The sequence below is a fragment of the Bactrocera neohumeralis genome, chromosome 4, assembly GCF_024586455.1.
Source record: "Bactrocera neohumeralis isolate Rockhampton chromosome 4, APGP_CSIRO_Bneo_wtdbg2-racon-allhic-juicebox.fasta_v2, whole genome shotgun sequence".
Taxonomy (NCBI): Eukaryota; Metazoa; Arthropoda; class Insecta; order Diptera; family Tephritidae; genus Bactrocera; species Bactrocera neohumeralis.
This window is the reverse complement of record NC_065921.1, coordinates 45,935,306-45,961,527: the sequence shown is the minus strand read 5'-3', so window position 1 is coordinate 45,961,527 and position 26,222 is coordinate 45,935,306. Positions and strand designations below refer to the sequence as shown.

Here is a 26,222-nt window from a genome sequence, read left to right as displayed (position 1 = left end):
TGTTATTCGTTGTGTTATTTAAGGAGTAAATTTCCTGAAATGTAAAACTGTATATTGCTTGGCTTTCTCTCTTATAACAATTCTAAGTTGATATCATGAATAGAATTCATCGGAACTTTGTGCAATAGTTTTGGACACTGCTCCCATCACATATTTTCCCTATTTCTCCTCTACCTTGTGATAGATTTATTCGTTTTAAAAAATACAGTACCTTAGCCCATTCAACAGAGGTATGAATGAATCAGGATCAGAATGGATTCCAGCTAAATATCTGTTGCATAATAGATTAACATTTAAAATTTTATAAAAACCATTATTGTAATTAAATAATATACGTACATATGTACTATATGTTCAACTGTGTGCTAAATTTCAGAGAGCTCTGCGAAAGTTCTAAGAGCACTCAACACGCATATCTTTATACCCTGAACAGGATATATTAAGTTTGTCACGAAGTTTGTAACACCCATAAGGAATCGTCGGAGACCCTATAAAGTATATATATAAATGATCAGTATGTCGAGCTGATTCGATTTAGCCGTGTCCTCCTGTCCGTCTGTCCGTCTGTCTGTATATATACGAACTAGTCTCTCAGTTTTAATACTCTCGCAACAATGTTGATAACAAGAGTATTATAGTTTTGTTCACATAACGGTTGTTTGTAAGTCCTAAAACTAAAAGAGTCAGATATAGGGTTATATATACCAAAGTGATCAGGGTGACGAGTAGAGTCGAAATCCGGATGTCTGTCTGTCCGTCCGTCCGTCTGTCCGTCTGTCCGTCCGTCCGTCCGTGCAAGCTGTAACTTGAGTAAAAATTGAGATATCAAGATGAAACTTGGTACACGTATTCCTTGGCTCCATAAGAAGGTTAAGTTCGAAGATGGGCAAAATCGGCCCACTGCCACGCCCACAAAATGCCGGAAACCGAAAAGCTATAAAGTGTCATAACTAAGCCATAAATAAAGATATTAAAGTGAAATTTGGCACAAAGAATCGCATTAGGAAGGGGCATATTTGGACGCAATTGTTTTGGAAAAGTGGGCGTGGCCCCGCCCCCTACTAATTTTTTTGTACATATCTCGGAAACTACTATGGCTATGTCAACCAAAGTCTACAGAGTCGTTTTCTTCAGCTATTTCCATATACAGTTCAAAAATGGAAGAAATCGGATAATAACCACGCCCACCTCCCATACAAAGGTTATGTTTAAAATCACTAAAAGTGCGTTAACCGACTAACAAAAAACGTCAGAAACACTAAATTTTACGGAAGAAGTGGCAGAAGGAAGCTGCACCCAGGCTTTTTTTAAGAATTTAAAATGGGCGTGGGGTCGCCCACTTATGGACCAAAAACCATATCTCAGGAGCTACTAGACCGATTTCAATGAAATTCGGTAAATCGGTTCACAACCACGCCTTCTTCCTATATAACGCTATTTTGAATTCCATCTGATGCCTTCTCTGTATAATACGAGTATATACATTAGGAACCAATGATGATAGCGGAATAAAACTTTACAAAAATACGGTATTTGAAAAATATGTAAATGACGTATTATGAAATCTCGATTATCACTTTACCATGCGAGAGTATAAAATGTTCGGTGACACCCGAACTTAGCCCTTCCTTACTTGTTAAGATATCGTTTTGAAATTTTGCAAACGTCATTTTCTCTTCAAGAAGCTGCTCATTTGTCGGAACGGCCGATATCGGACCACTATAACATATAGCTGCCATACAAACTGAACGATCCGAATCAAATGCTTGTATGGAAAACTTTCACATTTGACAAGATATATTCACGAAATTTGGTATATGTTATTTTCTAAGGCAACAATATAATCTCCGGAGAAATTGTTCAGATCGGTTAACTATAGCATATAGCTGCCATACAAACTGAACGATCGGAATCAAGTTCTTGTATGGATAACTTTCACATTTGACAAGATATATTCACGAAATTAGATATATTTTATTTTCTAAGGCAACAACGTAATCTCCGAAGAAATTGTTCAGATCGGTTAACTATAGCATATAGCTGCCATACAAACTGAACGATCGGAATCAAGTTCTTGTATGGACAACTTTCACATTTGACAAGATATATTCACGAAATTTGATATATGTTATTTTCTAAGGCAACAATGTAATCTCCGAAGTAATTGTTCAGATCGGTTAACCATAGCATATAGCTGCCATACAAACTGAACGATCGGAATCAAGTTCTTGTATGGACAACTTTCACATTTGACAAGATATATTCACGAAATTTGATATATGTTATTTTCTAAGGCAACAATGTAATCTCCGAAGAAATTGTTCAGATCGGTTAACCATAGCATATAGCTGCCATACAAACTGAACGATCGGAATCAAGTTCTTGTATGGACAACTTTCACATTTGACAAGATATATTCACGAAATTAGATATATTTTATTTTCTAAGGCAACAACGTAATCTCCGAAGAAATTGTTCAGATCGGTTAACTATAGCATATAGCTGCCATACAAACTGAACGATCGGAATCAAGTTCTTGTATGGACAACTTTCACATTTGACAAGATATATTCACGAAATTTGATATATGTTATTTTCTAAGGCAACAATGTAATCTCCGAAGAAATTGTTCAGATCGGTTAACCATAGCATATAGCTGCCATACAAACTGAACGATCGGAATCAAGTTCTTGTATGGACAACTTTCACATTTGACAAGATATATTCACGAAATTTGGTATATGTTATTTTTTAAGGCAACAATGTAATCTCTAGAAAACTTGTTTAGAACGGTTTACTATAGCATATAGCTTCCATACAAACTGAACACATAGTTACTAACAGAAATGCACCTGTGAAGGGTATTTAGCTTCGGTGCCACCGAAGTTAACGTTTTTTCTTGTTTATTCTCCCATTGTACTTAAGCGTTTCAACAAAATTTGTTATATTGCTATTAGTAACGGCCTTGACTATTAATAGCACCGTTTTAAAGTTTCGGTAGCACGCCCACAACCCAACAATGAATTGTCAATTCGTTCCACTTGTCATGATAACATGCATCAATGTTATTAAATCAGCTATATATGTATGTATTATCATCAACGTTGCAGACCACTTATGAATAATGCCTATGACAGCTGAGACTGGAGTGCGCTTAAGCATACATATCAGCTAATAATAATTGTGCGCTGCAATGGCAAACAATTTGCATAAGTTCAGTCACCGGCTAATCGTATTTTAATCCATTGGAATACTGGTATAATAGTTCATACATATTAACAAGGCTAATAATCAATGAATGAAAGTATTATTAACACCCGAGGCCGCACTGCTACGTAATTGCGTAAAGCCAAGACCTTCTCGTGAAATTGGCTTTGCAGAGAGATGATGGAAAATAGATAAGAGAAGAGAAGGGAGGAAGGTAAGAAGTTAGAGGGTTGGAAATGCGCAATTTAGAAATCTTTGCTGTACTGGTAATTAACATTGACTTTGAAAATCTTTCAATTGCGTGATATATGCCAATGAGGTTGCTGCAGTGATATTAAAGCAATTTAGAAATCTTTGCTGTACTGGTAATTAACATTGACTTTAAAAATCTTTCAATTGTGTGATATATGCCAATGAGGTTGCTGCAGTGATATTAAAGCAGCAAAGTTTTTGGTGACGTTAATTACCATAAAAAGTAATTAAGTGGCTTTACTCCAAGTTTTATCAAAACCCATATCTGATAATACTGTGTGAAAGATAAGTGCGTTGTATGACGGTCATAAATATTATAATCATGATGAGTGTGTACAAACTATTTAGAAAAGTAAAGAAATCACACCTAAGCTTCACACGTGCAAGGTGAACATAAATAAAAACAATCTTACGAAGCAATCAGTGGAAGAATGTGTTGGGGGAGCTTAGTAAGAAAAGATGATGATAGCAACTAAATAAAATACATATGAAAATTATAGCTTTATGGTGACAACTAAACGATGAAAGTGTGCCGAAAAACAAACATTAAAAAGGGTAAAGTAATATCAAATATAGATATGCGAGAAACTAATTTACGTCTATGATGGTGGCCGAATAGTGTTTAGAGTGGCCATTTAAATCCTTGCCAAACATATGCCCAATGTAGTCCTAATTGCAAGCGAAAAATATAAGTAATTTCTATATAAGTTAATTTATATATTTTGAAGCAAAAAACAATCACAAAATATCTTATAATTGAGCCTTCGATCTAGACAAAATACTCGATCGCTGATATACCAAACCTTCGAAAATTTTGAGTTTCATTATGATAGTCATATGTGTGTTGTTTTTTCGTTTCGTACACGCTGTTGCTGGCTATAACACCTGTCTAATAGAGCGGGTTGATTTACAAAAGCCCAAAAGCACGAAAAAATCGTAAAACGGACAACAATTTCACATATCTCCCATAAAGTCGTTTATTCGGACTTTTTAGTTTCGGTTTAAAATTTATATACTGGCACACTTACTCTACACGTATGGCTGACTTCCTGAACGTCTGGATACAATGTTTTTATGCCGTATGTATGCACACTTGATACTTTGCAAAATTGCTTGGGTTAAACTTTGTATAAATAAACTTTGCAACACTGTTGCGTTTAGGCACATCTCTAATGCGCAAAAATGGCCAAACAAAATATTTTAGTAGAAGAAATTTTGAATTTAATTGATGGTAAAGGACTTGTTGCATTATTTGCGCAGAAAAAAGAGCCAAGGACCATACCAAAAAAATAAAAAATATTTGGAAACCATAAATGGGATGCCAAATGACGTGTTTTATAGTCATTTCCGAATGCAAATCTCAACTTTCGAGGTAAGAAATTTTATTTCGTCCTTAGAGTTATATTATTATTACTATATTTTCCAGAAATTACATTGTATGCTCGAACCTTTATGGAGTAAGCTATCTACTGGACGTCCTCGAGGTTTGTTGAAGAAGTGTTTCTATATGACAAAAAGGAAACTTTGCAATCAGAGCAGCCTTCGCGAAGTTAGTGATCGTTTCAATATTGGAATGGGAGCTTGTTACAGAGGCCTTATTCAATGCATACAAATTATATCTGCGCAGAAGCAGATTATTGCATTTCCAACGACTGAGCTGACCCAAAAGAGGGTTATGGAAGCTTTTGAGTCTTGCCGATCACATTCATTCCCTTATGTTTTGGGATGTATTCTTGGGACTCATATACAAATTTTGCAGCCGACCAAGGATGGCATTAGTTACTACAATCGGAAGGGAACACATTCTGTTATAGTACAAGCAAAAATTTAAATCTGAAATTAATACTTCTCAAATAACGCATGTAATTATTTTAGGCTGTTGCTGATAGCAATATGCGATATCTCGACGTTTTTATAGGCTATCTCGGTCGGTGTCACGACGCAGCAGTGTGGTCAGCTAGCCCATTGAAGCGAGAAATTGTAAATGGTCTCATTTCATTTCCTCCAGAATGTCATTTGCTTGGTGATGCAGCGTATCCCTTAGAAACATATTTAATGGTACCTTTTAAGGACAATGGGTTCCTATCTGAAGCCCAAACAACATACAATAACATTTTAAGTTCGACCAGAGTATGTGTGGAACAAGCATTTGGTGTGCTAAAAAAAAGTTCAGAATATTAAGTTTTTTAGAAGTTCACGTAATTAAATTGGCAAAGAATATTATTATTTCTTGTATCGTACTTCATAACTATATATTGGAAGACGAAGGAACTCCTGACGGGGTGATTATTGAAAACGTGCCCTACACCGAGATCAACACACTTCCAGCTGATGGAAACCAACGAAGCGAAGCAAGAGCGAAAAGAGAAAGGCTGACTAATTTGGTGTCAGCTTAGCTAAATAAATAATTTTCATTCAATTACATTTATGTATTAAATTATTTTAATTCATTAAATGAGCACAGTTATTTTATTTGGTTATAGATATATATATGATTCCTGATCATAACGTCTGGCGAAACACAACGCACCGTTCAACCTAGTGTCATTTCTGTAAAAACTAATCAGTATACTGATGTATTACTCTTGTGTGTTTTATATATAAATAAAAGGAACAATTTTGAACGAAGTGTCTGTAATTTATTTTCCTACATGAATGCTAAATATTCTGCCATTGTCGATATTATGTATATATAAAAACTTGACTTCTCGCAATTTAGTAGGTCATCCAATAACTCCTTCGCATATGTAGATTCGTTTTGCAAAAAGTCTAAAACATTTCGAGAGCGTTTTCTTGGCGGAGCGGCACCAATGTTCTCACTGAACGAGGAATCTGCTGACTCTGCATTTTCGTTCGTTAAAGAATTAAAAATTGAACACATTGAAGAGTCTAGATTACTTTCCGGCACAGTTATATCGCTCCAAGACCCATACACTTTATCTAATTCGTCGAAATATCCCCACGCCGTCGCAGCTTCGCCTGAGGTTTTGTTCCTCTTTTTGATGCGCTTGTAGGTCACCATGAAGTTGAAGAATTTCTGTGAAATGTCATCATGCGAGAAGGGAAATGCTAAGTCGGTGTCCTTAATTTATTATTGAGAGTAAAAGGTTTTTGCGCTCGTGCGTCCACTTATTATTGCTTTAAAAATGAGATATCAACTTGTAATATTGTAAAAAAGTAAATAGTTTAAAAATTTGCTTACCTCTCTTCTTCGGTCGCCATTGCATTGAACAAATGCATCAACAATATTAGTGATGCGCCGATTGCTTTTTTCTGCGCATTTATCGGGCAGGGTTGCCATTAGGAATACGATACATTGTCAAAGTTTGGGCAACTGCGTTTGGGAATGTGCTACATTGTTCGAATACAAAGCAAATTATGTACGTTTAGGAAGTCAGCCTATTATACCAGGCATAACACTACGCCATTGAAGGCGGCAATAAAAAAGCACATGGTATTGTCTTCCTACATACAAACACTGGACAGCCATGCTCTCATTTTACATTTTCAGCAATCCGTCTTTTCTTTCGAATGCAAACAATCTCAATCGGAAGACAATACCAAATCAAACGTCATTATTCTTTGGCATAGTAACAAATGAAATTTCCTCGAAAAGTTTAACATTAGGATTACATACAATTCGGCACATGTCGAAAGCAGAAGCCTTATTTAGATTTTCTGTGTAATATTTCCCGTCAAACATTTAGTTTAGTAAAAAATAATAATTATACTTTCACTCACAACTCTTTTGTTGGTAGCAATTGATATTATTTGGGTTTTATGCTTTACATGTTAGCACTTTTTGTCTTCGAAAGTCAAAAAATTTATCACATTTAAGAACCCCATAGAACTATTTTACTCTCTGAGAACATGTTGCAAGAGTATAACGATAAAGCCCAAACATGAGCCAAGCCGAATTCAACTTTTTATTATGTTCTTAGACTGAGTTCTATTGGATAAAATTATAATAATAGTAATGGTGTTATGGTATTACATACTACTCAAGTGAATGTTAGTCTATCTATCTAAAAATCGTTTGTGTTATAATGATAAAGAAGCATCTAATCTAAAAACGCAATATCTTCAACTAATATAAGTTAATTGGAAAGTGAAGTCAAACGGAATTGACTACAGATAATTTGAAGTAATATATTATTAAACTATGTTCTGATGCACAAGGCGCGTTCCAAAGTAAACAGGACTTTTTAAATCTAGTACCCCTTTATGGCGCCATCTACATGTCAACTGTGTTATCTTTGTCGATTGATCCAGTGAAAATTTCATGACATTTCATTGATTGAAAGTGAAGTTATGGCGTTTTAAGTGTCAGTATATTTGTGTTATCGGTTTGAAAATGAGCTTCGAACAAATAGCCAATATTAAATTTTGTTTTAAAATTGGTAAAACTTTTACCGAAACCTTTCAATTGATGAAACAAGTTTATGGCGATGATTGCCTATCCCGTAGCAAAGTGCACGAGTGGTTTCAACGTTTTCAAAGTGGTCGTGAGGATATAAATGACGATCAACATGTAGGCCAATCAAAATTCATGATCAACAGAAATTCCACCGTATTCATCCATCGTTGTCATGGAGCAAGCCACAAGTTTACCCAATGGTTAAGATTCTTCAACACAAGAGATGAATGGCACATTTAAAATTAGAATACTGCTACATTTGATCTTTGGTACCCAAAATAATGTTAATTAATGTATTTACTTCCAGATCACGGCTTAAGGGGTTAGGGTAGTCAGAATTTTCAAGAAATATTTTTTTTTTTTGCATTTTCGTTAAGTGTAATATCTTAAAAATTTTCTCTTAAAATTTCACGTTGATCCGATAATTAGTTTTTGAGTTATTCGAGAAATAAGAAAGAGAGCTGCACTTCAAAGCGCTAGTGTGAAACTTTAAACGCGTTTTTCTCAAAACTATGTTTTTTGAACTGGTGACAACTGTAACTCGAAAACCGCTAAGTAGGTTAGGTAAGACGGCTGATCAGAGAGATCGCACATGGACTAGAAGTAGTCCTTTGTGAAGCCGTTGAAACTCGAACTCCCATGTTCGAACTTAGAGATCGGCAAACCGTTTAGTATCCAACACAAATTTACAGAGGCGCTTAATTTCAATGCCCGCCAGATCGGTGGGATATCTGAAAGTATGTGCCCCCAAGTGCCTCAGTCTTGATCTCCCAAAAGCAGGGCAGTCAAGAAGGAAGTGCTGGCTAGTTTCCACTGCATCTTCTTCCAAGCAGCTTCTGCATGCGGCGTCCGGTAAAATTCCCAGTCTTACAGCGTGTATGCCAATGGGACAGTGGCCCGTCAAGAGCCCCATCATTAATGAGAGGCTAGCCTTGTTGAGGGCAAAGAGATCCCTAGATCTCCTTCGATCTATCTTTGGCCAAAAGGCTTTTGCGACCGCGCAGGTACTAATGCTGGCCCATCGCTGACCGAGCAGCCGCGAGGCCCAGCTATCTAGTAGTAGAACACAAAAGGATGCCGGAGCACCTACCCGTTCCCATTCTACCGATAGTGATTCTAGGGTGCCTTTCCTTGCTAGCTCATCAGCTTTGCAGTTACCCGCGATTCCGCTGTGGCCCGGCACCCATACAAGTCTTATAATGAAAGCTCTCGCCGCCAGAGACAGTGACGCCAGACACTCTTCGACCAGCCCTGAACGCACTGTGAATGAGTTCAAGGCTAGAATCGCCGCTCTGCTATCCGAGTGAATGGTCACCTCCCTGAAGTTAGACGCTCTACTGAGCAGCATATCTGCTGCTACCTTGATGGCTGCAACCTCAGCCTGGAAAACACTGCAATAGTCGGGAAGTCTGAAGCTGGATTTTATGGAGAGCTCCCGACAGTACACTCCTCCACCAACCTTCCCCCCAAGCTTCGACCCATCCGTAAAGAAGCTTGCTGCCCCTCTCCTCCAACGGCTTCTTCCCTGCCAAGCCTCCCTCGTCGGTATATGTGCAGAGAAGGAGCCACCGGAGTTCGATATGGCGACTCCATGATCCAGGTGATCCGGTATGCAGTCGAAGCTTGTGAGGATATCCGAGTGTTCAGATACCCGCTCCTTTAGGAATCCATACTCCCTGAGCCTAATGGCCACCTTTGCGGCCATACACCTTCCGGCAATATCCACCGGCGTTATGTTCAGAATTGCATTAAGTGCAATGGTTGGGGTGGACTTTAATGCACCACATATGCTGATGAGCGCAGCTCGTTGAACGCTCTCAAGTTTCTTTGCAAGTGTGATCTTCTGTAAAGCCCTCCACCACATGAAGACTCCATAGAACATTATGGGCTTGACTATGGTGTCATAGAGCCAGAGTACCACCTTCGGTGAGAGGCCCCATCTCTTGCCAATAGCTCCTCTACAGCAGTAAAGGGCAATCGATGCCTTTTTGGCTCTCTCCTCGATATTCGGCTTCCATGAAAGCTTTCTATCCAGGATGAGCCCTAAATACTTCACAGTATCCGCCGGTTGCAAGCGAATACCTCCCAATAGCGGCAACGGCGCCTCAGGGATCTTGTATCTTCTACTAAATAAAACCATTTCTGTTTTATTTGGATTTATAGCGAGTCCACTTGCGACCGCCCATTTTGTTACCACGCCGAGATATCCCTGCGTCAACTCATACACGGTGCTTAGAAACTTTCCTTTCACCATAAGTGCTACATCGTCTGCATAGGCAATAACCTTGCAGCCAAGATCCTCCAGCCTTTTGAGAAGGTCGTTAACGACTAGAATCCATAGAAGAGGGGAAAGAACCCCTCCTTGAGGGGTTCCCCTGCTTACCCTCCGCCGCGCGCTCGCGCTGCCCCATTCTGTTTCAACCACTCTGTCGCACAGAAGACTGAAAATGAGGTGTTTGAGGTTCGATTCAACCCCAAGACCGTCTAGAGCAGTTACGACTGCCTCTGGCAGGACATTGTTGAAAGCTCCCTCAATATCAAGGAAGGTCCCAACTGCGAAGTCCTTAGCCTCAATTGCTTCCTCAAGCCACGACACGATAGTGTGCAAGGCAGTGTCCACCGACCTTCCTTTACGATACGCATGTTGCGCTCCTGATAGATAGTCCCTCGGAATGCGCCTTCTCAAATACCAGTCCAGCAGTCTCTCCAAAGTTTTTAATAAAAAAGAGGAGAGACTGATGGGCCTGAAATCCTTGGCCGTGACGTGCGAGCCCCTGCCCGCCTTCGGGATGAACGTCACTCTGACTCGTCTCCAGGCCCCCGGAATGTAGCCTAATCTGATGCAGTTCGCATAGATCGGTGCCAACCTGCCGCAAGATACCTTAGCAGCCTGCTGCAGCTGCGCTGGTATGATGCCGTCCGGTCCCGGGGACTTGAACGGTTTGAACGAATTTATCGCCCAAGTCAAGTGACGCTCATCCAGAAGGCCGACAAAGGCTGTGTAGTCGGCATGCAACGTTCCGAGAGATACCTCCATAGAGGACGTGTTAGTAGGGAAGTGAGCATCAAGGAGCATCTGTAGAGTTTCTTCACTGCTCTGCGCCCACTTCCCATTTGCATCCCTAAGATACCCCAGGGACACAGGATTTTCGCGAGGATTCGCCTGAATCTAGAGGACTCGTGACAGCCTTCCACTTTTTCGCAGAAGCTCTTCCACGAGATCCTTTTAGCCCTTCTAAGCTCGGACTTGTATATTGAAAGTCCTGTTTTATACAGGACCCAATCATCAGGTAGCCCGCTCCTACGGGCCTTGTTAAATAAGCGCCTACAGGACGCCCTAATTTCCGAGAGCTCCACAGTCCACCATTGAGGTTTCCCTCTGCCCTTCGGTGTTTTTAATGGACAGGAGCTCTCCAATGCAGTGTTGCACGCCGAGCTGAAAGCTTCGACCCACCCATCCACCACATCGGCGGTGGCCAGCGCGCCCACCCCGGTGCGCGTGGAAGAGTTTGCCGAAGCCTTCTGCGGTAACCTTTCCAGTCCGTGTTTCTGGGATTTCTGAAAGATTTTCTAGGCGGACCCTCTCCGTCAAGACTAAACCCGATATACCTATGATCAGAAAAGGAGTGGTCATCGAGAACCCTCCAGTTCGAGATCAGCGGAGCAATCCCGTGTGAGGCAAGGGTGAGGTCGAGGACCTCCTCCCTACCCGCGGTCACGAAGGTAGGAGAATTTCCCCTGTTACATATGCGAAGATTTTCGCTAACAATAAAGTTAAAAAGCGACTCACCTCTAGTGTTGGTATCCGAGCTCCCCCAGATTGAATGCCGCGAGTTGGCGTCCGAACCGATGATAACACCGGCACCATTCCGGGACGCTTCAGTCAAGGTCCTCCTCAGTAATGCGGGAGGCGGCTCTACCTCATCGTCGTGAGGCATGTACGCCGAGACTAGCCAGATATTTCCGGTGCCGCACTCTAGCCTTGCTGTAACTACGTCAGCGTTGCTGAAATTAGGTAAAATAAATACCGTTAGTTCATTTCTGACCAGCATACAGGCTCTGTTTCTACCTGCATCCTTGGCCACCAGCAGCTTATGGTTCTTCGTCCTCAGTCCAGATATACCGTTGCTAGTTAGCCACGGTTCCTGGATCAGGACCACATCGGCTTCGTCTTGCTCCAGACGAAGCAGTAGATTGGCGGAGGCCGCCTTTGCGTGATGGAGGTTAATCTGGAGGAATTTCATCCTTCAGACTCTCCTGTAGTAGCGCTAGTTCAGCGCTAAAGTCCTGATCGACCCTCACCTCCTCGAACAATTGTTCGAGGCTGAAAACGGAGTCGCCCATCGACGATCCGCCTCCAGAGCTCGCCACGTCCGAGAGGTTTGGGTCGTTTTCCAAGGTCATTTGACCATCGCTAACGCCTTCCTCCTTCTCCCCCGCACCTGCAGCTTGAGTGCCATCAGCCCTGGCATCCGTTGGGAGTACCTTAAGTACCACCATTTCGAACCCATAGCTGATGGCTCCCTTGGTTTTGCTGAGAGGACCGATAGACTCTGCGTTAAGCATTATCAGCGCCTGCCGATATGGTTTATCGGTTCTCTCCAGCCTTATGACCCTCCAGTCATGCGCGGGGAGTGAGGGGTTGCAGTATCTGAGGATTTCCTCGATCTCTTTCGCAGTGGATGGTTCAGCTGGCAGCCAGACGCGAGCCCTAGGGCGAAGGGGAAGATCCTCTTTGTCCACGGCCTCCAGTCTGGCCCCCTTCCAAACCTCCCCCACCAGAGACACCGCCTTCTTATATAAGATGGCCGATCTTTCATCGGCACACCCAGTAAGCTTGTGCAGCCCATGGTGCCAACCGGCACTGACACATTTTGGAGGTGGCCCCGGGTTTTCCTTGACCACCTTGAGGAAGACCGAAGAGATAGCCGCCGCTACTCTCTTCCACTCCTCATGGGAGATAGCCCCGTCCTCCCTGCTGCGGTCAAGCACGCCCAGTACCCTTGCACCAGCACCTTTAGCAATCTCGCTGAAAGTTGGCGCCGCGCCCGTTCTCGGTTTTTTGCCGAGGGAGGTTTCTCCCTCGTGCGACCTTTGTCGCTTAACCGCTGGTCCCTGCCTCTTTGCTTCGAGCCGTGACTCGTCCGTCTCGCTCTCTCTAAGCACCTTCTTGGCCCACTCAAGCGTGTTAGCATGCTGCTCAGATACCTGACCAGCATGCTCACCACAGTAGCGTTCCACTATCTTCGCCGCTAATCGACGGTCCGACTTCAGCTTCCTAGTTAAAGCCCCCTTGCTAATGCCCCCTGTGGAGCCCTTCATGATTCTAGCAGAAGTTCCTCTACTAGTGCTGGCGACTCCGCCGCGTATGAAGGCTCCACCCTTCACTACCTTTTTTGCCGGCGGATCTGCGCCGGCTTCCCCCATCCTGCCGCTTGATGCGGAGACTCCTACCAGGGTCTTAGTTCTATTGCTGCCTGGCGACGATTTCGTCGCCCCGGGAGCAGCAGCCCCGCCTGGGACAGATCTGGGTGTCGATTTCGACGCCCCATCACCTCCCTTCGTCACCTTTTCGTCCGTGTTTTGTGAAGTGTCCATGCAATAAGGGTCCCCACTCAGAGCCGCTATCCGTCCCCCGGAAAGGTAGTCGCCTTTTATGGTCCCAAGGTTATCTCAGTGATGAGGCCAAGGCGAGGGTTGACGTACGCCCTTATGAGGCAATACGTTCAGAGCCGACCAGCGCAAAGAAGGAGTCCTCTCAACTTACACCTACCACGCCAACTTAACGACGACGGGGGGGGAACGTACTCCGAGGCCTGCCAGGGTTTTAACGGGACGGAGGCAGTTTCGACATTAGCCCGACAGCCATTTCTGACTAGGTGTCACCCTATCATACTCAGGTGCCAGAATGCCGCCACCACCAGCCCAGGGTTCTAACAGATCCAGATAAGTTTCCTATTCTAAAACCAGTTCGATGCCTAAGGTCGTCTAGGGAGTTGTAAGGCCGTGAAGGCCGCAGGCCATTTGGCGTTACCCAGGATGTACCAGCGTGGAGGCGACCTGCACTACATCCCCAAGTAGATTTTAATGAAATTTATACAGCTTTTAGAATACATAATAAACTTGGGCCTGATCGAAGGATTTTTCTTTTTTCAAAAATTTCGATTTTTTAAGACCAATTAACTGTTGATTTTTTCGCAAAAATTTAGAAAAAAATTTCCTGAGGCCGCCATTTAGTTAATTTAAAAAAAAAACATAAAATCCTTCGTTCAGGCCCAGGATTATCTATTTATAAAACTAATTTTTTTTGTCGGATTGATTTTAGATGAATCTCCAAGGACTTATGGTTGTCACCGCAAGTACCTTTTTTTGAACACTGTCAACACAACGAACTATATCTGAAATACTGAAAATTCTCATTTTTTCGTGCCTCTGACTACCCTTAACCCCTTAAGGGGTGCCAAGGTATCCTAATGTTGCTACTCTTGATACCCTGGGTAAATTGAATTTGCCTTGATCTTTGTAACACACAAAAGGGTACATTGGAGATCCTATAAGATATACTACTATGAGTAAAAAATGGTAAGACTTTGTTCGTAATCTTAAAATTCTTAATTTATTCTTCAAATTTTATGTCGTGCCCCTTCTTTGATGAATAATTTCACTTATAGTAAAAATCGCCGAATATACTTTATGTACTTCAGAAAGATCTGCGTATTCTAAATACTAATGATTATTTTGATTTGACATTTTTCGCAGACGTCACTGACAGTCATACCAACTTAGAAAAAAAAATTTTCTACGAATTAGTTTTCTCGCGAAATTTGAATTAATGCCCACAGAATATGTATATGTAAAAGATCAGCATTAAGCGCTGAGTGTTTTAGCCATGTCCGCCTGTCTGTATATAGACGAATTAGTCTTTCAGTTTTTAAAATATTGTATGAATTTTTTCTCCCGAAGAAGCTTCTCGTGGAACCGTCGATATCGGTTCCATACAGCATATAGGTAGCATACAAACTAAATCATCGTAATCAAGTCTGCGAATGGGAACCTTTTTATTTGACAAGATATCTTCACGAAATTTTGATTTGCTTATGGTCTATAGCAGCGGTAAATTCTTCGAAGGAATTACTCAGATCGGTTAACTACAGCATACAGCTGTCATACATGAAAATGAGATTATGAAGTGTATTACAGCACTTTGCAATTTATAGAAATATGTCAAATTAAAAGATTTTGAAACCTTCGCCCATTAATTAAGCAATTTGTTTAATTTACCGTTTATCCGTTTAATTATTTTTAAGGAAAATATCGTACAAATCAAGGAAAACCGATTTGAAAATATCCACATATTTTATAATAATAGAATTAAGGAAACAAAAGGAAAAAGGCTCAATATAAACATCAACAACAAAATTTCTGTTTCCGGTAAATAAACACAAACAAAGCGGCAATTTCTTAAATGCGAAATCCATTGTAAGAAAATAATTCGATAAATTATTTCTGTTATATACAAAACCCTAGTACGTATATAAATATTCCACAACAGATGTAACTAATGCAAATAATGAACCGAAAGGGCCACATAAAAACATTTAAATAGAAATCTACGTAAATGTTCATAAATACTTACATTTTCAAGGAGTTTTCCAAAGTAAACAGGACTTAAAAAAAAGCAGAACAAATAGCTTTTTCGGCAAAATCAATTTATTTTATTCAAAATAGTCTCCTTCTGCTTCAATACAGATTTTTGCACGGTCCAAAAGCATGTCGAACGAGTGTTTTAGCTCGTTGGCCTGTAGGTATGGTCGCCAGTATGGTGGTGCAATCCTTTTTAATGGCCTCTACGTCTGCATAATGCTTTCCTTTCATGAGCAAATGCATTTTTCAGAAAAGGAAGAAGTCGCACGGTGCCATATCAGGTGAAAACGGGGGTCAAATAATCGTTCCCAAGCGTCGCGTCGAATATTGGATTCTGAGCAATTTCTGGTCGTCAGTCAATTTATGCGGAACAAACCGTGCACACACCTTTCGTAAGTCCAAATGTTCGGTCAAAATGCGATAAATCGATGTTTTGGAGATGTTCAATTCTATTTCCATGAACTTCGATGATGATTTCGGCTGATTTTTGATGAATTCACGCACAGTTTCGGTGCAATTTCCCGTGATCACGGATTTTGTTTGGCCCACATGTTGATCGTCATTTATGTCCTCACGACCACTTTGAAAACGTTGAAACCACTCGTGCACTTTGATACGGGATAGGCAATCATAGCCATATATTTGTTTCATCAATTGAAATATTTCGGTAAAAGTTTTACCAAACTTAAAACAAAATTTAATGTTTGCTCTTTGTTTGAAGCTCATTTTCACACCGATAACACAAACATACTGACACTTAAAACGACATAACTGCAATTCCAATCAATGAAATGTCATGATCTCACCGGACAATCGATAGAGATAGCAGATCCTAACGCACCAGTCGACATGTAGATGGCGCCACCAAGTGGCACTAGATTCAAAAAGTCCTGTTTACTTAGGAACGTAACTTGTATAACAATATACATAACTTAATAAATGTTTTTTGTACGAGATTTAATTATTAATAAATTTTTATAAATTCCAATATTTAAATTCCTATATTATAAGTATCTTTTTTTTACAAAGGACATTGTAAGTAAAAGGCTTTAGGATTTACTTTCAATAACCTATGACGATGTACAACCGTTATTAACCTACTTAAACTAAATCTAGAGAGAAACTCTTTTTCTCGCTTTTTCACTACCAAGAGTTAACAATCTCTCCTACGATACCCATCGCCACCCTCTTATACCAGCTTGTCAATGATGGTGAATTAAGACTATCTATCATCAAAATATTCTTACTGCGTTTATGGCAATGTGTAGATGTTCATATACAATTTTCCAATTGAATTGACAACGCCAGATATCCACAAAGCTAAAATATATATGTAAGTGCCTGATAAATTCTGTTTACACCTTATTTAAGCTAAAGTGTTGAAGCGGACGTATTGAAAAGTATAATATATATGTAGGATTCCACCCACAAGTCACAAAAATGAGTTCAAAAATGTATTTAATGTTCATTGAGTTTAATTAGAAATTTGCTAAACGAATACAATATAATGAAATGGATGATTTGAAAAAAGTGATGGTTTTAAAATGAATTTATAAAAGTTTATAATTAAAAAATACTGCAGACACCAAAATTTCGTAACACGTCTTCGGCTTCTCAAACGCGACTAGACTCTGTAATTTTGTTATGGACACTTTGCTGATGCTGCTCGTAGTTGCCAGATTTCTTGTTCGCATTAAGCTGTTATAGGGTTTCCCTGTCCCACAACTCGGCCTTCCTGCTTCGCTTTCGCCCTCGAATGCGCTGCTATCTTCAAAGTTTGACCAAGGTTTCATAAACTCCGCACATGTTGTTGTTTGCTTTGGCCCCTCACAGATACCTGTTTTCTTAACGTCATACATAGGTATTGTTGGCTTTGACCTTAATGATTTGATAAGGACCCAGATATTTTGGCTTCAGCTGTAGGCCTCCGCCCAACTGCGTTCGCTTTATCGCAATCGCATCGCCTATGTGGTACTTTTTTGCTTGTTTTCGTCGCAAGTTATACGTTTTTCGATTTTCTTCTTGCACCTTTAGAAACTGTTCTTTGGCACAACGCCGATTTTCAGCTCTCTCACATTCGAACTGCTTTTGTATTTCTTCGTCGATTAGAGATTTATTATGCGCATCTTTACTCCTGTCAGTAGTTCCATCGGTGTTGTATTGATGCTTCTTGAATATGTAGAGTTAATCATTTGTTGGACCTTATCGACGTTTTTACACCACTTAGTACACTAGCACTTGAATAATAACAGTATTGAGTCGCTCAACCTGGCCATTTGCGCGTGGAAGTCCGGTTGTTATTTTTACATGATTTATGTTTTCGTCTTTACAATAATTTTGGAATTCAGCTGATGTGAACGCTGAACCACGGTCGGAAATTATTTGTTGTGGGTTACCAAACGTCGTACTTTGAACTCGTAGTCGCGATATGACTTCTTGGGCTGATGTCGTTTTCGTAGGATACAACCAGCAAAATTTCGTGAATGCGTCAATAACAGCGAATATAAGTTAACACCGGTAAACTCGTATCCGGTCAATACTCCACTCCCACCGATATTGCTGACAGTGCGTCGGCAGGTTTGAGTGTGGAAATAGCGTAACAACAACTCTCCCACCGATACTGATGACGAAGCGTCGACTAGGTAGCGCGTGACAACAACAACATCGTTACAGCGGAAAAGCAAGAGGTAAATTGCCGAATTGCATTTTGCAAAATGTGCAGCAACTGACAGGTAAAACAAAGAGTCAGGTATTTAGGCGTAGTCGTCGCAATATTTTATTAAGCAAATCAGTTGTAATAACTCGACCGATACAAACGGCTGCTCTTGTGTAAACAAGAGAAATAAAAAAGATTAAAACTCAACAAGGGTTTTAATAATTTATATGCTTATACTGCTTACTCGTTGATTCGAGAGGACCCAAGAAATCTACATGATATGTCTGGAGTGGATCGTCGCCTTTTTGCAGAGGATGCAGTTCACCTTCCTGCTTTCCTGGTTTTCGATTTGATATGTTGCAAGGTATGCAACTCTCAATATACGTTTTTATTTTTTCGTCGACTTTTGGAATAAAGTATTCTGCATTAATAAGTTCTTTGGTTTTTCGCACGGCAAAATGACCTTTTTCGTGCGCACGTCGAATAACCTCTTTATACATGCTTTTTGGTACTACTATTAATTCATCATCCTTAACCCTGTCGCTATATTGTATCCATATGGATACACTCAACTTTGCAAGCATTTAAAAATACGCCAAGTCAAAGAATTGACTTACATTTCGACATTATACCGTGTTTTAAGAACTTATGAATCATTCTATGTACATAAAAAACATTGGGATATTTATAAAACTGAGAATAATATAGCATTTTTAAAAATTGACTTATTTTTTTTTTTTTTTTTGTGAAAGATGTTTTTTTATTTTACAAATAACATTCATATAATTGCATATTTTTAAAAGAAAAATACACTCAACATAAAGAAAAGTACTTATTTTAACTTTTCGCATCATTAAATTTATGGTTTAAACAAAAAAAAAGCTCTGCGGATTTTTTAAACATTGCATGTATCCATATGGATACAAACACATGTTGTGGTTGCAAATGATACCACACAATACAAATAAAATCATTTTACGTATGATGCTGCTATGATACATATGTTCTTGTTTTAGCTCTGTTATCTTCTATTTAATTAAAAAATGCCAAGAAAATTAAAGGACGCTGTAATTGAAAAAATTTTAACTAATTTTGTCAATTCCGATGTTTCTGATTTGGACGAACCAGAAGAATCTGAAGTTATTAACAATTTATTTGGTGCACTCGATAGAAATAACAGCTTTATATTAGAAGAACTTTCTAGGGAAGATCCATATGAGATCAACATAGAAGATATTGATGTAGACAATAACGATGAAGATGATAGGATTTTAGATATAGTAGACAGTAACGTAGTTGATGGGGCAGTTCAGAAGAGTCCAATAATTTTTAACACTCCACAGGTTCCATTTAAAAAAGTTCAAGAGTTTCGTTGGAAAAGAGCATCCTGGACTAGTCCAGAGACATCTTTTTCTGGAACATACCCAAAGAAAAATACAAAATTACCTATGGAGTATTTTTTAGAGTACTTTACAGAAGAATTTCTTCAACAAGTGGTATTTTCAACAAACCAGGCTTCAATTATTAAAAATGGAAAAGGCGTTAATTTAACTAAAGAAGAACTTCTGAAATATCTAGGTCTACAAATAATGATTGGTACCATTAGTTATCCGCGTTTGGAAATGTATTGGACAATTGGTACCGTAATAGCGTCATTCCCGGAAAATATGTCCAGGCAAAGTTTCCATTTTGTACGAAATAATTTAAAGTTTACAACAGACCCACAAGAGGGAGACAAACTTTACAAAATTCGCCCTATTATAAACATGTTAAAAAAAAGCGTGCGTTATTCCAAAAGATGAAAATCTTTGTGTGGATGAAATGATGGTCCCCTTTAAAGGTAGAACCTGTCTGAGACAGTATATGCCCAACAAGCCCAAGGAATGAAGATATTTTGTCTTTGCAGCTCAAAAGGCATAGTTTACGATTTTGAAATATATCAGGGAAAAGGGACAATTTTGAGTGGCTCAAAGCTGGGATTTTGTTCTGATATAGTGATTCATCTAAAAAAAAAAAACTATTCCTGAGGAAAAAAATCATAAGCTATTTTTTGATAATTATTTTACTACTTTGAATTTAGTATTACATTTAAGACAAAAAGGAATTTGGGCTACAGGTACTATAAGAGGAAATAGATTCGGAAAAATTAATTTAAAATCTGAAAAAGAACTGAAGAAAGAAGGCCGTGGAAGTTTTGACTATCGTGTCGAAAGAGCAGATAATATTTTTCTTCTCAGATGGTTAGATGGGGGCCTTGTACAACTTGTGTCATCAATCCATGGCTATGAACCCGTGAGTAAAGTCTCCCGATTTTCTTCTGAAAAAAAGAAAAATATTGAAATAATACAACCAAGTATTGTATCAGAGTACAATATCAATATGGGAGGAGTAGATAAAATGGATTTCCTCCTTTCTTTGTGGACCTTTAAGTGGACTCTTAAGGTTTTTGAACATTTCATTGATTTGGCGGTGTGTAACTCGTGGTTAGAGTATCGAATGGACCACGAAAATAACAACCCGAAGAATAAGTATATGGACCTATTGAGCTTTCGCAACGACATAGCAAATGGGCTTTTAGCTCGGTCCAATCAACATGCATGTTCCCGTAAAAGAGGACGCCCAATGTCAAGCCTAAATCAAGATATTCCTATTACTCCCACGACCACAAACAAAAAGCGTATTACTACTGCCTCAACTTCTTCACGATATGACGGAAATCAACATTGGCCGGAACACACAACAGACAAGGGAAGATGCAAAATGAAAGGATGTAAGGGTCAAACAAGATACAGATGCTCAAAGTGTAATGTTTTGCTGTGCATTCCCAACGGATCAAGAAATTGCTTCAAAGAATATCATTATTTATGAAATATATGAATTATTAGTAAGATATTATTACTTCGTTTAGATTATATGCATGTTAAGAAAGATTTTTCAATTAATTCCAATAGAATCTTTTCCAGAACCTGTTCAATGCAACCGGGTTTTAGAAAGGGTTTCATTAGAACTAATTTTAAAAAATATTCTTGTAACTTTTAGCCTCTTTTTATATTGTAATAATTTAAGTACATATGTAAGCTTTCTCAGTATTTGCTTTTATTGTAATAAATGAATTTTAAGTTTTATAACTTCTGAAATAAATAAAAACTTACAAAAAACACACTAGCATTTTTTACTTCTGAATATATAATAAGCATTTTTCTTTACCATAAGCGAAGTATGTATCCATATGGATACAGTCCAAAAAACACATTTGTGAAAATTTTTTTTTCAAAACGAGCATTGATTGTTGTTGTTAGGGCCAACTATAGTAAACACTCAAAAAATTGGATTTTTTTTGCAACTGAGTAAAAACTTGTAGCGAAAGGGTTAACCAGCTTAAAGAGAATTTTGCCTTTCATGAAATAATTATCGTGGGTAATCTTTCCGTTTACAATATCTATAGTTGCTTTAACTTCGCAGTCTTGCTCTTGTGCACGTCGTAAAGCATACAAAAACCCATCGTCGACTATAGTTAATACTGCATATCGGCTGAGAGCGTCAACATGTTTCATCATTGAGCCAGGGCGATGTTCTATTGCATAGTCGTAGTCTTGTAAAAATAGAATCCATCCCGCCACCCTTGTACAAAGGTCTTTTTTATCTAACGTTTTAGTAAAGGCGTTACAATCAGTAACTAACTTAAAGTGTAGGCCTAACAGATATGCTCGGAATTTTTTTAAAGCTTCTATCACCGCTAATATCTCGAGTTCGTAGCTGCTATACTTTCGTTCGGCATCGGTAGTTTTCCTGCTCATGTAGTATACAGGATGTAGGTGACCATCATCGGGTGACTTTTGCAGCAACACTGCCCCGTAACCGTCAATGGAAGCATCGGTGTGTACTTCCGTTTCGAAGTTCGGATTGAAAATTCTTAAAACTGGATTTTGGCCAAGTAATTTTTTTTCAAGTTTCAAATGCAGCAACCTGTTCTTTGCCAATTTCAAATTTTTTATTTTGCTTTACAAGGTTACTTAAAGGCTTTGCAACTAATAAAAAGTTAGGAATAAATTTCCTGAAATAACCAGCAAGGCCCGAAAAACTCTGCACTTGATTGATAGTCTTTGGCATTTTGTATTTTTTTAAAGTGTCAACTTTGTTCGGCGATGGTGAAATCTTTTGATTTTCAATTATATAGCCAAGAAACTCTACTTTTTGTTTAAGGAAATTACACTTTTTCAAATTAATTTCAAGTCCATAGTCTTTGCATATATTAATTACCTCAATTAAATTATTTAGAGCTTCTTTCTCATCACTACCAGGCACTATTATATCGTCTATATAAGGCAATACAATGCCTCTACGCGTTACTTCTCGAAATATGGCATTAACGTATTTTTGAAAAACACTCGGCGAATTGGATAATCCAAACGGAACTTTGCAAAATTGATACTGTCCATTATGAGTAATGAAAGAGGTATACTTTTTACTAGCCTCTGCAATTGGCACGTGAAAGAAACCATTTTTAAGGTCGATCGTACTGAAAATTTTCGCATTTTGTAACCGATCAAGCTGATCTTCGATCAGTGGTAATGGAAACCGATTTTTCACCATAACTTTGTTTATTTTTCTAAAATCAACACATAACCTTGGCGAACCGTCGCGTTTTTTTACTAGCACAATTGGACTGCAAAACTCAGAATTTGAATGTTCAATTACTCCGTCTTTTAACCATTGTTCGTTTATTTCGTCTACTTTATATCTTTCTGCTAACGGAAGTCTACGCGGCATTGAATAAATTGGAGTTTCATCTTTTAAAAGACTTGCTCTTAATAGGTTTGTAGTTGCCAATCAAATCGTGAATTGTATTTTGCGCGCCAATACTAGCATTTTCGTCAATATTTAACGATTCATCATTTGAAATATCAATTTTCAACAGTTTCACTTCGTCTTCACATACGTCTTTTTAAATTTTTTTAAATGACAGTCCATGAGCACTTATTGTAATTGTTGCTTTCGCACAGAAGTCTTCGCCGAGCAATATGTCAACGTCCGAATATTTATCAGGAACCACCATAAAATTTAGACTATATTTTTCGTTATCAATTGATATTTCATGCTTCACTAAACCCATTGGCTTTATTTTGTTTTCGCCATTGCTATCACCAAAACCAACTAGACACACATTAACACTTTGAAGTGTGGGCTTACCTATGCTCATATAAACTTTGTAATTATATTAAATTTACTTCCTGTGTCAAAAAATGATTCAAAATTGTATTTGCCTACTTCCACTTTTTTATGCATCGCACTTTCACGCAAAATCCTTGTATTTACTTGTTTAAAATTATCAGTTTTAGATTTAGGACAATTTTTCCCAATGTGACCAAATTCATTACATTTAAAGCATTTAGTACCTTTTTCTTTGTTTTTACATTCTTCACTTTTATGCCCTTTTACCCCGCAATTAAAACATCTGACTCCTTTTTTTTCAGCATCAACACTATCGACAATCTTCTTCAACTTCTTGCTTGACATTACTTCGCATTTTTCCATAACACTTGAGCTTTTCTTTGAATTGTTTTATATTTTCTGTACCGTACAATATTCCTTTATTTACACTCAAATCTCGAATTCCGTCGATAACATAAGATATTAGCGAGGTTTCGTCGATATTTGTACGGGAAGCTAGTTCCTTCATTTGTAGAAAATATTCGTGCACACTTTCTTTTTCTTTCATTTTCCTATCAGTCAATTGTTTATGAACTTCTGCACTGTTGACTGTTGATTCAAATTCTTCACTCAGTGCTTTTTTTAGCCCACCCCACGTATTTAAACCCCTCTTACTATTTATAAAAGTTTTTGCTAAATCTTTCATTGACTTCTTTGCATAAATGAGCTTTTGAAAATCATCCCACTGCATGAGTGCTGCTACTTCTTCTAATTCGTTTATCCAATTTTGTATTGGAAATTTTTCGCTATCATCATACGGCCTTATTGTGTCTTCAATGTCACGAAAGCTTACTGCAAACCTTGGCTGTTGCACGTACACTTGTCTTACTCCTTCTTGTGCGTTATTGCTACCGCTGGCCACGTTGGTCTCGCAACAACTTTCAAAGCCTTCGTCTTTGTTTTTATTGCTCTTATTTTCATCTTCGTCGTCGTTGTTTTCATCGCTATCTTCGCTTTCGTCGTCTTCTTGGTTATCGTCGTTTTCGTTATCATCGTCGTCCTTGTCTGCGGCAAGTAAATTTCCCTTTCGAAGGTTTTGAAAAATGTGATCGACTATATTGTCAGATTTATAATTTAAGCAGAGCACACCGCAAATGGAAGCGAGATCGACTTCTGCTAAATTTTGTTTAATGTACGCAAGTTTTTGTGTGTACGCGCCGTCGCACTCATCAAAAATGAACTCTTCAAACTCACGCAAGCGCTGTCGATTCTCTCTATCACCTTCACATTCGAATACATATTTATGTAAAGCTAATATACATACATTCTTTTCGGCTTTTGCGTAGATTTTCGCGAACATTCACGAAGTCACTTAGCTTAGACATTTTTGTAGTTTTGTCGCGTCTGATCTCAAAATATAACGTCGTTTCGTGGTACTATGCCAATTTTTGTATCAGCCGTCGCTTGCTTTAATTATTGTAATTGTATTTTTAGCATAATTGATTCATGATTCACATGCACTTCTAACACTCTAGTCTTATGGTTGAGCCCCCATATTTTGTAGGATTCCACCCACAAGTCACAAAAATGAGTTTAAAATTGTATTTAATGTTCATTGAGTTTAATTAGAAATTTGTTAAACGAATACAATATAATGAAATGGATGGTTTGAAAAAAGTGATGGTTTTAAAATGAATTTATAAAAGTTTATAATTAAAAAATACTGCAGACACCAAAATTTCGTAACTCGTCTTCGGCTTCTCAAACGCGCCTCGACTCTGTAATTTTGTTATGGATACTTTGCTGAAGCTGCTCGTAGTTGCCAGATTTCTTGTCCGCATTAAGCTATTATAGGGTTTCCCTGTCCCCACATATATATTTTTTTTGTATAAGTGGCTAAAAATAACGGGACACTCAGAAATGAGCAGACTGGCCACGACGAACTACGAAAGTTCTAAACTGGTTAAGAAGAGTTAAGTAGAAATATATATTTCCGTTTATGAGCTACTGGTTTAGGTAGGTAGGTAGGTCGGAGTGCAGCCCTATCGGGCTCCATTAGCACTTGATGTGCCATTTTCATACACTATTCGTAGAACCTCCTGTATCTGCTATTACGTTTCACCTTCTCTCTCAAACCATTTTGAGGTTTCGATGAAACTACTTATTTCCGATATGCTTTTGGTGGAAGTCCATTCAAGGTTTGGTGCTTGCCGGATTCCGAGTGTTTTGTGTCGGATCTGTGCTAGAGTTGGGCATTCGCAGAGAAAGTGGAAGATTGTTTCCTTGTTCCCTGCTACTCCGCAGCCACGGCAGATGTCGTTGTAGGGCAATCCCATTTTGGACGCATGTTCCCCAAATGGCCAGTGCCCTGTTGTGGTAGCTGTTATTTTGTAAATACTTTTTCTTGACCTATTTAATAAGTCATTGGTTCTTTTCCTGTCATATGTTGGCCATAATTGTTTAGTTATGACGAATTTTGTAAAGTTTTTCCACCTGTTGTTTGCAATTTGCTGAAATTGTCTATTGATCTCTCCTTTTATCGATCCTAGCGGGCTCGGTATTAGCTCCGCCGTGGATTCATTGAGGAAAGCTCCTGCCTTTGTCAACTCGTCTGCTTTCTCGTTACCGAAAATGTTTCTGTGGCCGGGAACCCAGATCAAGTTTAGCTGGAGCTTGTCTTTTATTGAGCTTAGTGCTCTCTTGCAGTTGTGAACTATACTGGAATTTGTCATGGGTGAAGACAATGCCAGGAGGGCCGCCTGGCTGTCCGTAAATATAGTTGCTAGCCGAGTTCGGTAGACGTATAGAGAGAGATATGCCTAGATCAGCGGAGAATACCCCCGTGCCTACTCCGCAGTCTATTTTGGACCCGTCGGTATAGACTGAGGTGGTATC

General features: G+C 39.0%; 2 protein-coding genes across 2 annotated transcripts; one reads left to right on the top strand and one right to left on the bottom strand.

The window, feature by feature from the left end:
- Positions 1 to 4,634: 4,634 nt before the first annotated feature.
- Positions 4,635 to 5,813, top strand: LOC126754591 (putative nuclease HARBI1). The gene is made up of 3 exons (XM_050466699.1): positions 4,635 to 4,831; positions 4,886 to 5,272; positions 5,335 to 5,813. Exons 1-3 carry the CDS (start codon positions 4,688 to 4,690, stop codon positions 5,638 to 5,640), a joined length of 837 nt encoding a protein of 278 aa, XP_050322656.1. The 5' UTR covers positions 4,635 to 4,687; the 3' UTR covers positions 5,641 to 5,813.
- A 6,287-nt stretch (positions 5,814 to 12,100) lies between these two features.
- Positions 12,101 to 13,303, bottom strand: LOC126755717 (uncharacterized). Its single transcript, XM_050468463.1, has one exon. It carries the CDS (start codon positions 13,301 to 13,303, stop codon positions 12,101 to 12,103), a length of 1,203 nt encoding a protein of 400 aa, XP_050324420.1.
- Positions 13,304 to 26,222: the final 12,919 nt, after the last annotated feature.

Excerpts from the sequence above, each read along its gene's own strand:
- LOC126755717 (XM_050468463.1), bottom strand. The coding sequence starts at position 13,303 with ATGGGGGAAGCCGGCGCAGATCCGCCGGCAAAAAAGGTAGTGAAGGGT.
- LOC126754591 (XM_050466699.1), top strand. The coding sequence starts at position 4,688 with ATGGTAAAGGACTTGTTGCATTATTTGCGCAGAAAAAAGAGCCAAGGA. Across the intron at positions 4,832-4,885 it reads TGCAAATCTCAACTTTCGAG|AAATTACATTGTATGCTCGA; the intron begins GTAAGAAATTTT and ends TATATTTTCCAG. Across the intron at positions 5,273-5,334 it reads AGGGAACACATTCTGTTATA|GCTGTTGCTGATAGCAATAT; the intron begins GTACAAGCAAAA and ends TAATTATTTTAG.